At 37.6% G+C, this 12,994-nt stretch overlaps 2 protein-coding genes across 3 annotated transcripts; both read left to right on the top strand.

The window, feature by feature from the left end:
- Positions 1–160: 160 nt before the first annotated feature.
- Positions 161–4,033, top strand: LOC113474102 (opsin Rh1-like). The gene is made up of 6 exons (XM_026833708.1): positions 161–449; positions 1,007–1,169; positions 1,563–1,705; positions 1,949–2,166; positions 2,834–2,975; positions 3,249–4,033. Exons 1-6 carry the CDS (start codon positions 329–331, stop codon positions 3,272–3,274), a joined length of 813 nt encoding a protein of 270 aa, XP_026689509.1. The 5' UTR covers positions 161–328; the 3' UTR covers positions 3,275–4,033.
- Positions 4,034–4,090: 57 nt separating this feature from the next.
- LOC100184772 lies at positions 4,091–12,648 on the top strand. Of its 2 annotated transcripts, none has more exons than XM_026833707.1 (20): positions 4,091–4,196; positions 4,262–4,441; positions 4,784–4,932; positions 5,443–5,599; positions 5,807–5,951; positions 6,090–6,221; positions 6,456–6,612; positions 6,679–6,896; positions 7,162–7,396; positions 7,738–7,890; positions 8,122–8,274; positions 8,555–8,733; positions 8,982–9,122; positions 9,324–9,491; positions 9,709–9,894; positions 9,962–10,097; positions 10,375–10,573; positions 10,853–10,932; positions 11,151–11,865; positions 12,290–12,648. In XM_026833707.1, the coding sequence occupies exons 1-20, from the start codon at positions 4,148–4,150 to the stop codon at positions 12,502–12,504; spliced, it is 3,747 nt and encodes a 1,248-aa protein (XP_026689508.1). In that variant the 5' UTR covers positions 4,091–4,147; the 3' UTR covers positions 12,505–12,648. The 2 variants fall into 2 exon arrangements, with proteins under 2 accessions (XP_026689508.1, XP_018673403.2); XM_018817858.2 differs by having other exon boundaries at positions 10,853–10,938.
- The last annotated feature ends 346 nt before the right edge of the window (positions 12,649–12,994 follow it).

The following is a 12,994-nucleotide window of genomic DNA, read 5'->3' as shown; positions in this document are numbered from 1 at the left end:
GTTTCATCGGGAACCTGGGAATTCTATTTATTTTCGCTAAGTATAATATATAGTACCGTGGGATGAGATAGATACCATTAGCACATTATCTCTTCCATTTCAGATTACTAGTTTTAACAATTAACAACGCTCTTTTAGAGTCACTGTGCTAAAGTTATTTATTTCTGTAAATATTCTTAGTTTATTACCAAATGTGACAATAAATAAAAATGAAAACATAAACCACCTTATATACCTCACGTACTTTTGTCTACTGCAATACAGGTGCCTGCTTTATAAACGGTGCTGATTATATTCATTTTTGCGCAGAAAATATTACAAACATAAGATGCGGATTTTTCACCTTCATCTTATTTCTCTAACGGTGTCAGATCTGGGAATGTGTGCGACTAACTTCCCGCTGATGCTAAAGGCTTGTATTGACAGAGGTTGGAGCAGCGGGAAAGATGGTACAGTAAACAAATAAGTGATATAGATGGGTCGGGGAAGACGGGACACATTAAGCACACAATATCCAAATAGCCTGATCGTGTTTTAAACAAATAATAACGGTCTATGGGAGTCGTGAGAATATGGTTTTATAATTCTTTGAATGTTTTTTCTTTTACTTAGTTATTTTGAGACGGGAAAATAAAAGGAAAAGTCATCCCATCTCCCCCCACCCTACTTACTACATAGTATACTATTGGGTAAAATAGGAGTCATGTATGGGAGTACGGTTGTATGATGCTGCTAATATACTTGCTGCTAATATGTTATACACAAGACTTTACGAATACATACAGCAGGTTATATACAGCATAAAAATGCACCAGAGATTTCCTATACTAATATTTAGATAGAAGCACCACAGATACATTTAGAATTGATTTTATTTTATACGTATCTGTCGGATAGATTTCGTGGCAATCTGTAACAACTGCGGACACCAGTGTTTTTATTAAATCTTGATAAGCATCATGTAAACCACTCAGTATTAGAATATAAACTGTATTTATGTTTCAAGCTTGTTACGTTTCTTCAATTGGTGGAGCGGTTTTCGCCTTTTCTCAAATTCTAATGTTGGCTGAAACAGCTCGTGAAAAATACAGCAACATTTCCCGATCAAATCTCATTCAACCGAAAGTTCGTTTCGTCATGTTTCGAATCTTACTGGTTTGGATATTCGCGTGAGTTTTGTGCGGTATATGCTACGTTACTACTAACGGTATTTAAATAGCTTTGGTGTACTTCTGTTACCAGGCATAATGTAAATTCGTCTTTTTTCACCTTGTCTGATAAACCCTGATTAAGTCACGCCAAATGGCACATACAACGTAATTTTTAACGTTTTTATTTTAAATGACTAGAAAAAAAACACCATTCTAAATGGGGTTGGGTGGTTTAATTGTAGCTATACATTACAAAACAATCAGAAATAGTAATCACGCATAACGTTACATAGGTGGTAACTCGTATTAACGGGCACGGAGTGTATAAAACAGAACACGACTGTCTTTACACCCTACCTCGAGAGGATAAGCAAGTTATACATTCACTTGAACAGCTAATTTATTCCCCAGATGCATACTATCGATGCCACCAATATTTGGCTTTGGTAGAATCATGGTTGACGGTACAATGATTAGCTGTACATTCAACTACATTGAGACTGATTTTAACAACATATGTTACGTGTTGTTCATCAATCTATTTGGATTCGTGGGTAAGTATGGTAATGTGGGTCAGAACTTCGTTAGCACAAAAACCTATGTTTCCTGATCGTGTTTTAACATTTAACGCATTTTATTTAAAGTCGCGAGGCTATGTTAATATAATTCTAAAATTATTCTTATTTTACTTACAAATGGGACGATAAAGTAAATGAAAATAGGTCCCATCTTACCCCACTCCATACACTATATATTGTATTAGTATCGAAACAGCTATTTTTCGGTTTTGTTTTAAGTCCCAATGATGCTGGCAATGCATTCGTTTTACGGAATATTACGAATTAACCGTGAAAGTGTGTCCGCCCTGTTGGAACTAACAGAAGATGTTCAACAAATCAATTGTTTCAAGAAAAGGGAAACAGCATTAGCAAAAAACTTATGCGCAACCATATTCTGTTTTGGCATTGCGTGGACTCCGTACGCAGTAGTTGCTCTATACAGTCTAAGTGGACAGGTATACATCTTCCACATTTGATGCAAAAAATAAACTTAATATTGGGATGGGCGAAGATGGGACACCTTTAGCACATAATATCCAAGTAACCTGACCGTGTTTTAAACAATTAACAACAGTCTAAGGGAGTCGTGGGGATATAGTTTTATAATTATTTAAATGTTCTTTGTTTACTGATAAATGGGACGTGAAAATACAGTTAAAAGGCATCCCATCTTCTCCCACCCTACTGTATATATTATAGGATGGGGAAAGACGAAACACTTTAGCACACAATATCCAAATATCCTGTTCGTGTTTTAATGAGTTACCAACGGTCTATGGAATCCTAAATGTTCTTTGTTTACTTGCAATTAGGATGACGAGAAAATAGAATTAAATGTTGTCCCATTTTACCCCATCCTACTGTATCACATATTACATGTATATACGTTAAATATATATAAGTCTGAAAGTGACCTTCTGGCAATTGTTTATTTTGTGATATATGCCACAACGAGACATGTTTAAGATATGCCGTAAATGTTTTGTCCAAGGACGATGAAACCTAATGAAAAATAAAAGTATGTGCATTAATGCTAACAAATCGTTTCGTAACGTAGACGAGATAATGTTGTAACAAAAGGATAAACACTTGAGCTTTTAACTTATTTATTTAAATGCTCAGGAAGTATCCAAGTACGTGTCAACCGGATGTGCGTTATTCGCCAAAGCGTCCACTTGTTTTAACTGCATGGTCTATATTTCCCGTCACCCAGAATTGCCTACAAGGATGATACGGAGCTTACGCGGATCCGAAACACATCATGGTACTTAATATTTTCTAACCACGGTCCACTACGAGATATCAATATAGTGGAATAGTAATCTCTGTCCATGCTATAGGTCGTGTCATAACTTTTATGGATCACTTACTTGCCCAATTTTACAAATTCTCAGAGTAATTAATCTCCTTGAATCCTGGAAAGACCAAATCGGATATATTTATTGGAAAAGAATCGATTTATTTTCTTTCCCTACTTAATCGGCCACACACTCTAACTAATAAGTCTCATAATATTAATACCCTACATACATTATAGGTACCATCAGCAGTACCAAGGTATGAATCGCGATCGAACCACCACCAAATTACTTCCGTAATCAAACTGTTACGAAATATACGCAAGATTTATCTACTAACAACCAACGTATACACATCACGTTTTTACCGATATCATTTCTGCTGCATCCGCCTTATTGCTTATCGGTATACATTAGCCTGAAATCTCATCCTTTACGGAGTTCTTTGTTTGTTTTTATAAGATACGTCAATTTCGGTGTAAAATGTCTTTGTTTCGTCTCTCAGCACAACTGCGCATAGAGGAAATAATCAGCATATGGCAATTGCTAGCCAGAAGTATTATATTGTATGAGTTATGCGCGCGGAAAGGTAGACTCGCGTTCGTATAAATGTTTTATGTATAGGTTCATTGCTTATACAGGTTTATGCGCATAAATATAAGTATTAACAAATGTAGATTTTGTTGGGGTGGATAAATAAGACATATTTACGTGTTAATTTATAACAGAGCTACTGCTTATTTTAGCGCAGTGAAATAATAGTTAGAACTTCAATGATTGGCTGCAAGATATAGCAACGATTTCTATTATGCATGTATACAGATTGCTTGATGGCAAACGAAACAAAGTAAAGATACGCATTTAGGATATTTCGTTGTTTTAATATTTAGAATCTTTAATATTTAGAAATTAATTAATAAACCAGATGAGGTTAGAGAGGCGATTAGTATTTTTAACAATATAAAGAGGTTCCTGCAGTGTACGCGTCATTGGTAATTAATGTTCTGCTAATAAATTATTCATTTCGCATTCTGATTTAAACATTTTAACGCTGTTTCATTTTGTTATAAATGAAGGAATTTTGAGGTTTGTTTATATTTACTGTTTACAGCAAAAAAGTAATTTATTTTCGCAATCGATGTTACGACTGACAGTTGGCTTTGTTCTCACTACTCTCCTGTGGCAAGGTAAACCGCGTGAATTTCGGTACATTTTTTACGCGCTGCAAATACGGAGACATTTTTTGTTGCAGGTGCCAAGGCGACCTCGTTAACGAGGGATTACTGGGGACATTGGAGCCCGTGGGGGGCATGTAGTGTGTCCTGTGACATTGGCCATCAAACCAGGACCAGGGCATGTCAGTTTTATTCGGACTCAATGTGTGACGGACCGAAAGTCCAGCAACGACCCTGCAACAAACTAATTTGCCCGTGTATGTAAAATATGTACTATGATGCCTTTACAAATTTTGTTTTGAAAGAATGTTAACGTGGACTATAGGGTGGGAGAAGATGAGACACTGTTTCAATCTATTTTCTCGTTTCATTTGGTAATAAACAAAGTTCATTCAAAGAAATATGAAAGGATCCTCACGACTTCCTATAGACCGTTGTTAATTGTTTAAAGCACGATCAGGACATTTAGATATTATGTGCTAAACGTGTCCCATCTTCCCCCACAGTACTATACATAGTTTCATAATTAATCAAACGTTGTAGCTTTGGCGTTGTAAATGTAAAAATAAAGCTTTATTTAATTTCTTTTCTTTCTCCAGCATACCTCGACGTACCGCGTTTTCACTTCAAAGGAAAATATGTGGTCGACAGCCCGACTAATAATAACAACCGGTGTTACTTTAATACCAAGTACTTTAGTCCCACTTTCAGCACCGGCAGAGGGGAATCAGCATCTCCGACTTATTCGGTAATAATTTCTATTTCGAATCGAAAGTTAAAATGTATATTCCCGTGGGGTAAGATGGGATACTAGTCTTGTATCGAGCAATAAACAACGCTATTTTATGGTCCTGAGAATGCGGTTATTTAGTTGTGTAAATATTGACTGTTAACTACCAAATAGGAACAAAAAGAGTGAAAATATGTTCCATTCACCCATCTTACCCCATCCTATACTATAACACCTATATATAAATAAATGTATTTTATGTTATCCTTGCGTGACGGCGCAGCAACAGTAGTTATAACGCGGTTGTTCTGTTTTTTTATACACCTCGTGCCCGCTTACGAGTTACTATCTATATACAACTTTGTAGGTGATTGATTTTTGGTATATTTTTCTCTCTTTTTGTAACGTATGGCTGGCAATTTAAACAACCCATAAGGAGAATTTGGTTGGAGTGTGTACTAACAGAACATACAACCAACACTGTATAGTTGGTAGCGCATTATTATGCAGATATTGTACTTCACGCAGAAACATGGAAATCCCAAGTATCGTTTCTCAAGATCTTCGCACAACCCAATGGGAAACGGTCATTTTGATTTTTATGAAACTGCAGTAACGTCAGTGTGTAGAGCTTCTGGAAAATCATGTACAAACCTTGACCTTTTAGTTACAAGGAAAATAACAGGTATGAATACCGATCAAGTGCTACGAAATACATAATCAGCAACATTCACCAGCTTCGCGTGGCGGGCAACGACAGTCGTTATAACACGAGTGTTTTTTCATACATCTCGTGTCTGCTTATGAGTTACCACCTATTTAACTTTTTGATAATTTTTTTTTTTTGGGGGGGGGGGTGATTCTTTGGTAATGTATGGCTTACAATATTCAGGTACAAACGCTGGACGAATGGTCGACCTTGACAACGACTGGATGAACTCACCAGAAGTTATAGGGTATAAGATCCAAGTTGACGGTGTCTTTGTGGCGCTAATGGAAAACGGACCAAGTCGGCAGATCGTACAACGGATTGTTGGGTATATATAAAAACTTTAACATACTTGATAAATCGTAAGCCGGCGCAAGGTGTATGAAACAGAATATCCGTGTTATAATAACTGTAGTTGCCGCGCCAGAATAAAAAACAAGTTACATTCAATTCCATTCTTTTATAGACACGGAGGTGATTTGGCAAACATGGCCAGTATTAAGAGCAAGCTGATAAACGTAGAATGGTTGGATATTTACTACCAGCATATGTTTCGCAACGCTACAAGCCTTTCTATTTCTTTCGCAATGGATTTGTTGTAAGTACTTATACTGCGATTTACTAGTGGCATATAAGATATAGGATACTGTTAGCAAACCTACATTTTGTAATCGTGATTTTTAACAACGCTCTTTTAGAGTTGTGTGGAAGCGGTTATAAAATTCTAAAAATAATCCCACTTTACTACAAAATGTGACTAGAAAATAGGATGACAACATGGGCCATCTTACCCCACCGTTCTAAATGCCTAAATATTTCGTTCTGCATGCAGCAACGTTCATAGCAAAGGCGGGAGACTTGTAGGTACGATAGGTATGACGTCACAGAACGATCCGCGCAAAGTATACGGTGGCCGGGTTCTTCGTCCTATGAAAGGAAAACAACATTTTGCTTACGAGATTCCTCTGTTTGTGAATGAAAAATTACAGGTTTGTTAAAACAGTAGTTAAGATAATCACACACGATTCATAAGTAACTCGTTCTTGTTTCGAAAGAGAATTGTTTTAGATCTGTCTAGCTTCGTCAAGTCGGACAAAAAGGGAAATTTTAAGCTCAAGAACCAACTAAAATACGTTGACGTAATCGTCTTGCCAAATCCTGAAATTTGTAAAGTCGTCGATTGCAAAAGATATACAAATGAATGCGATGGCATTAAAACTGTTCGTTTGACAGACCGTGGGACTCTGAGTTATATTCAAAATGGAAGTACATGGTAAGGGATATGAAAAATTTAACGAAATAAAAATGTTCTTTTTAAAAGTATATCTGAACTTATATGTCAAGATGGTACACTTTTACGTTCTATTTTCGCGTCTCATTTGGTAGCAAACAAAGAAAATCTAAAGAATCATAAAACCGTATCCTTTGGACGATTCCCACAGCAAACTGTTGATAATTGTTATGTGCCAAAGGGGTCCAATCTTCCCCACCCTACTACATTAATTCAAATCAAACATTATAACATGATATATATCAAGGTACACCATTCTGGGCGGACTAGTTGAACTCAACATTCATAAGAACGGCCTCTCTCACGCTTTGGCAACCACGAGGATCGGGTTGATAGATCGAACTACTTTACACCCACAAACACACCGGCATAGTTACAAACTGTGTGACTTACTTCCAAAATACTGCACGTCAACAACACATAAAGCTAAACCGAATTGCCAGATTTTAGCTCTTGAGGATGAAGCTGGAATCAATTTTAAAGTAAACATTAGGAACTAGAACTTACTTATTTTAAGTTTTAATCTTGCACATTTAACCTATTCTAGGCGTGTGTGTTTTGGGGCAATATACACATACTGGCAATTGCTCCAAACCAGTGTTCACTTATCGGTTGTCCAACTTTAAATTATCAGCCAAGCATAATGAAAAATATCGCCCAAAGAAAAAAAAAAACATTGTCTAAAAGATTCCCACACAAAGTTACATATGTGGTAACTCGTATACTGGCACAAGGTGTATGAAACAAAACACCCATTGCATAACCACTGTCGATGTCCCGCCACGCTAGGACAAATATAAGATACTTTCATTCATTCTTTCAGCCAACTGGAGGTTTTACAAAACGTTTAAGTCGTGGTGAGACATGGAATATTGAAACGGTTGCGTCATCGTTTGGCCGTCCCTTGGAAGGCGCTGATATGAGTTTGATGGTTATGAAGCAAACAGCGGGACAAGATACTTGCTCTGGTACAAAAGTAAGTCGAACATGGAGCATAGGCATTCATTTTTCGTTTTACTTTATCGCCCCATTTGGTAATAAAGAAAGAATGTTTGCCTATAATCGCATAACCGCACATCCTTAGGACTCTAAAAGAGCGTTGTTAATTGCTAAATCACGATTAGGAAATATGGAATATTACGTGCTAACGGTGTCCATCTTATCTCACAGTACTACACTTTTACTTTACACGCTACGTTTGTTTCAGTCGACACCTTGTTCGCCTTACGTTGGCCGACCACGTTCAGCCCTCCAGTTATCCAGCGGTTCAATACTTACCGATGTAAATGGAAATGCAAATCTTACAATAAAAGCAGTCAGTAACCCAGGCAACCCACGTGGTTGCGGAATGGACGGCCAGGTTAGTTCTTCTGCTATAATTGAACCTACTTCCGTGTTGTCATAACAACCGCTGTCGGTTAGTTGAGAATTCCTTTCTCATCTTTGCTTTATTATTTTGCAGGGTTAAGGAGTTATTTACATTATATCTTTTATTTCCCTCTTCGATTAATAGTAGCTATAAGATTAATGAATCGTTAAAACAAAAAATCGTATGATAGCCTACAAAACCACACTCGTTAAACACGCTTATTTTTAAAAACGTATTTATATTATCATTGACAATCGTGTTTATACTATAGGTTTATCATCTTGGTATGATCGTATCTTACAAGACTCCTGAAGGTAAAGTGATTCGCATTGGGGATGGAGCAGCTTTCAGTTCAGCCACTTCGTCTTCAGTTACGGAAGCTACAGCAAGGAAACAATGTCATCTTACTTCAACTCGTTTCACGTTTGGCTTCATGCTTAAAGTTTTCGGGTTGGTGGCAAACAATGTATTGAACTTATTTAATTTTAGTGTGATAGGGCAACGACATTCAGTCGTTATAATACGGGTGATCTGTTTCATAAACCGCCTACCTGTTAACGAGTTATATGTAATTTTGTTCACTGGGGTACCCAGATACCACCGTAAGGTATCTTGCCCAAAACCCTGTGTGAATTACAGATATATTAACAGCATTGTATAGTGGCCGCTTAATACTTATTAGTTCCATATTACTTTAGGTCGTTACCTGCTTCTGTGATGAGAAAGCGTTGTCCAAGCTGGACTAAGGACATACGGCCAATATTTCAACTTTATTACAATCTCTACCCAGTTATGCATACACATGATGTTATAAACCTAAGATCTGTCGGCGATGTAAGGTATGTCTAATGTTATATAAATATATATGAACCACCACGCTCTACAATCTTTATGTTTGTGCTTACTTTACAGATCTATAACTGTATCCTCACGAACCTAAATTAGCGTTGTTATTTATAAAAAAATATGGTATTTTATATGTTAACGGTATACAACTTACACCATAGTACTATATGTAAAATTAATGTAAATGTTTACAGATCTAAGCTACGTATGATCAATATGTCGATGTTTGAATACGACTGGAATCATCCCAACTTCATGCCGACCACTCGTGACCTTTCACCTGATAAGACGGAAATCGTAAGAAGGTGGCTCGAATGTGAGATGAATGGAACACCTGAGGATGCCACAAGTTCAAAGAGAGAGTATGTAACTGCTTCCATAAAACTAAAAGGCAGCAGTAGTTTCTATATGAACTCAAAACAATGTTTCATTATGGGTAAAATTGTGGGTCGTACATTGATAAAAAATATTCCACAAAAAACAATTACCCACTCAGCTTACACACTGCAGTTGCCCACCACGCAAGGATCAATAAGTTACATTCATTTCATTCCTTTAATCCACCCTACATTTTTGCAGTGAAATGATAGAGGCTCGCAACGCTGTGTGTGGTACGCCGAATAAAGTCATCAAAACAATGGAGGAAATCCGCAACATAATCCAGATGGGAATATGGGTCGAACTGTACACCATACCCCCCTATATGACTGCCATGTTATCTCTCAAGCGTGAAAAGTTTAAAGAAGTTTACAATATACTGAAAAGGTACGCGTGTTATTGTGTCTATATAGTTTACCAGAAATGCAGAATATATAAACAAACTTCCATACAGCGTATCTACAGAGGAAATGCTCCATATGGTTCTTAATGCAAACGTGCTTAACTCAATTGGCGGTAAACCAAACACAACAGATACGTTCTGGTTGCCAGATTACCCAACCACCCTACCTTCAATGGGATTTTACCAGGTAAATACGTCACACTATCGCGCGAGGAGGTTGTATATAGTACTGTAGGGTAAGGCAGATAACCTAAATACATGATATCCCATAATTCTTAATCGTGTTTTAACAAGTAACAACGCTCTTTCAGAGCCGTTAAATAATTTGGTGAATACTCTTGTTTGCTACTAAATGGGACGGTAAAAGAGTGTGTAACATGCATGTACCATCTTACCCCAACCTACCATATATGATTTGCCTTTAATCTCACACACACAGCAATAGTTTACCATTTGCTTTTTAGATTCGCCCCGATATCACATTAACGATTGCCCCCTTTTCCCGCGCCATCGTGAAAGATGTTTTCATGGAAATTGAGAAACCAGCTTCCCCGAATGTTATGACAATATTGCACAATGTCGCCCTCATGTGGGCTCGACTACCTGGAGATGCCGGCGGTCGTTGGAAAAGTTTTGAAACTGAGGGAAAAACCCTTTACGCAGGTGACTGCATGTAATGTTTGTTTCAGTCAGTAAAATCGATACATGTACGTTGTATTAACAACCATATGGGCGCCAACTTATATAAATTCAGCGGAGTGGTTGTGGTAGTTAAACACACAGTGTTGTACAAAATCATTAACTATAACTTAAACTAATAAATGCAGTATACAGTTATTACCAGGGGTGGCCATGGTAAACTCGCCACCCCTGGTTTGGCGTCTATATATCAGCCGGTGTATATTCTTGGTAGTCATTCAGCAAAACTTGTATTCGATACAGATACACTCTCAAGGCTAAACGCCAGCTCTGGTCCAGTGTGGCTACGAAGGGCGGATTCTCTACGTTCCATCTTGGACACGGTATCGGTAATTATTTTAATTAAATACAATTCATTGAGTTAATTCACACTGTGTTGTAGGTTTATAGCAGTCACGCTTTTGATAGACACTTTTACTTAAGTGCCATTCCCCGTAGCGCGTTTTTAACAACTGTAGTTTTGTTGCTAATTTTCTTGTTTTAATAGTTCTGATCTTTTTTACTGTATTCGAAAAGATAAAACAAATGTTATGCTATATAGGCGGATGAAGCTCAAACAGAAGACAGCAACGATTGGCGTTACTTATTTCAAACGGCGACCGAACTTCTGGAAAATCCTGAGATCGCGGACGTTTACACCATTGGAGGATTCTACGCTCACGCCATGTTGCGTTTAATACAAGCGGAAGCCTGCGTTAAAATGGATTCACCCAACAACACTGTGTTTACCGGTGACCCCACAAGACAGTTCGGACCAGAGCAGTGGTATGTGACCAAGGGTCTGAGCAGTGCAACTTTATTTCCCGTCCACGGTTTAAAATCTGCGATCGAAGCGCTCATGGAAGTTGTATATGAAGGAGAGGGTGGCACACCATGCGCACCTTTCATAACTGAAATAGCCGAGAACGAAAATTCCGTTGACTCCAATTCCGGTATAAACGCATACAACGAAAAATCTCATTACGTGAAATTCCAAGAAATCACACACGGCCGAAAGTTGGTGCCGGTATCGGTTCAGCAACCACAGTGGCCTGAAGGGAGGTGTTTGCAGCAACCGGTAGAGGTTTGTGGAAACAACTCGAATCTCGTGAGCTTTTGCTTCCAAGGGGAGTCGATCGCTTTCACTGAAGCAAATAATGTTCTTCCTGGAGAAATAGTTGATCTTGACGGTCATTACCTAAAGTCAGTGAGCGCTGTGACCAAACATCTCATATATAAGTTCACATCAACTTATACTGGGTTGCTGCAGTGTTTAGGTGGGAACTTGTTATATTAACTATATCGTAAATCTTCAATCCTGTGGCCTTATGGGTTGTCTAAGTCAGCCATACATTACAAAAAAATGCGGGCACAAGATGTATGAAACAGATCACTAGTGTTGTAACGACTGACGTTGTTTCGCATGCACGCAAGGATAAAATATTATATAGTAGGATGGGGGAAGATGGGACACATTTTAATTCTATTTTTTCCTACATTTTGGTAGTAAACAAAAAACATTCGGGGAATTATAAAACCTTGTTCTCGCGACTTTCATAGACCGTTGTTTAATGTTTAAAACACGACCAGAATATTTATATATTTTGTGCTAAATGTGTCCCATCTTCCCCCACCCCACTATATACATTTATTTAATATTAATAAAGTGTGTGGAAACTGTTAATATTCATGTACTTATAGAAATGTCGATGAACGGGAACGTTTCCAGCATGAAGAAATGCATGGGAATAATGTACGAGCTACTAAGTGCTGGCAAAAAGTTGGTGAAGACGCCAATTCGTAAAGGAAGCAAAGTAATGAATCTACCGGTATGGACTTATCAGCGAGACCCATACAAGAAAGAAGGATTGCACGTTGTTCAAACATCAACCAGCATTACCGACGTATTTTGTTGATAGCAAATTTTCGACACTATTTGAATTATATCCGGTGATAGTTTCCATTTATTTCATGTTATTTTACTTTTGTTGTGATTTATTATCCTTGCCTTCAGTGTTAACATTTTCAATTGTTTACATTAAAAAAACATGTGTTCGCTTCACATACAAATTCATTCGGCCGTGACAGACCGACCAAAACTAAACAACTATTAATCTGTAACAATACCATACAGTTTGCAGAAGATTCGGAAACACTGATTATGAACAGGCGTCGAAACGTTCAGCGCTCGACCACCGGCAGTATAGTGTTGACCAAGAATTTTCAACTATTGATTCCATCTATTGAGCTGTAGTGTTAAAGAAGTTCAAAGGCATCACTGTCTGTTTTACCTTGATTGCATAGTTTTAACCTCGTGCTTGTATAAAACCTGCCATTTTACATGTTGCGTNTGATTCTTTANTTAATATTGGTGTATTAGTTTGGTTTTGCTTAGTTAGTCCGTGT

The sequence above is a fragment of the Ciona intestinalis genome, chromosome 3, assembly GCF_000224145.3.
Source record: "Ciona intestinalis chromosome 3, KH, whole genome shotgun sequence".
In the NCBI taxonomy this organism is placed as follows: domain Eukaryota; kingdom Metazoa; phylum Chordata; class Ascidiacea; order Phlebobranchia; family Cionidae; genus Ciona; species Ciona intestinalis.
This window is presented reverse-complemented; position numbering and strand designations above follow the sequence as displayed.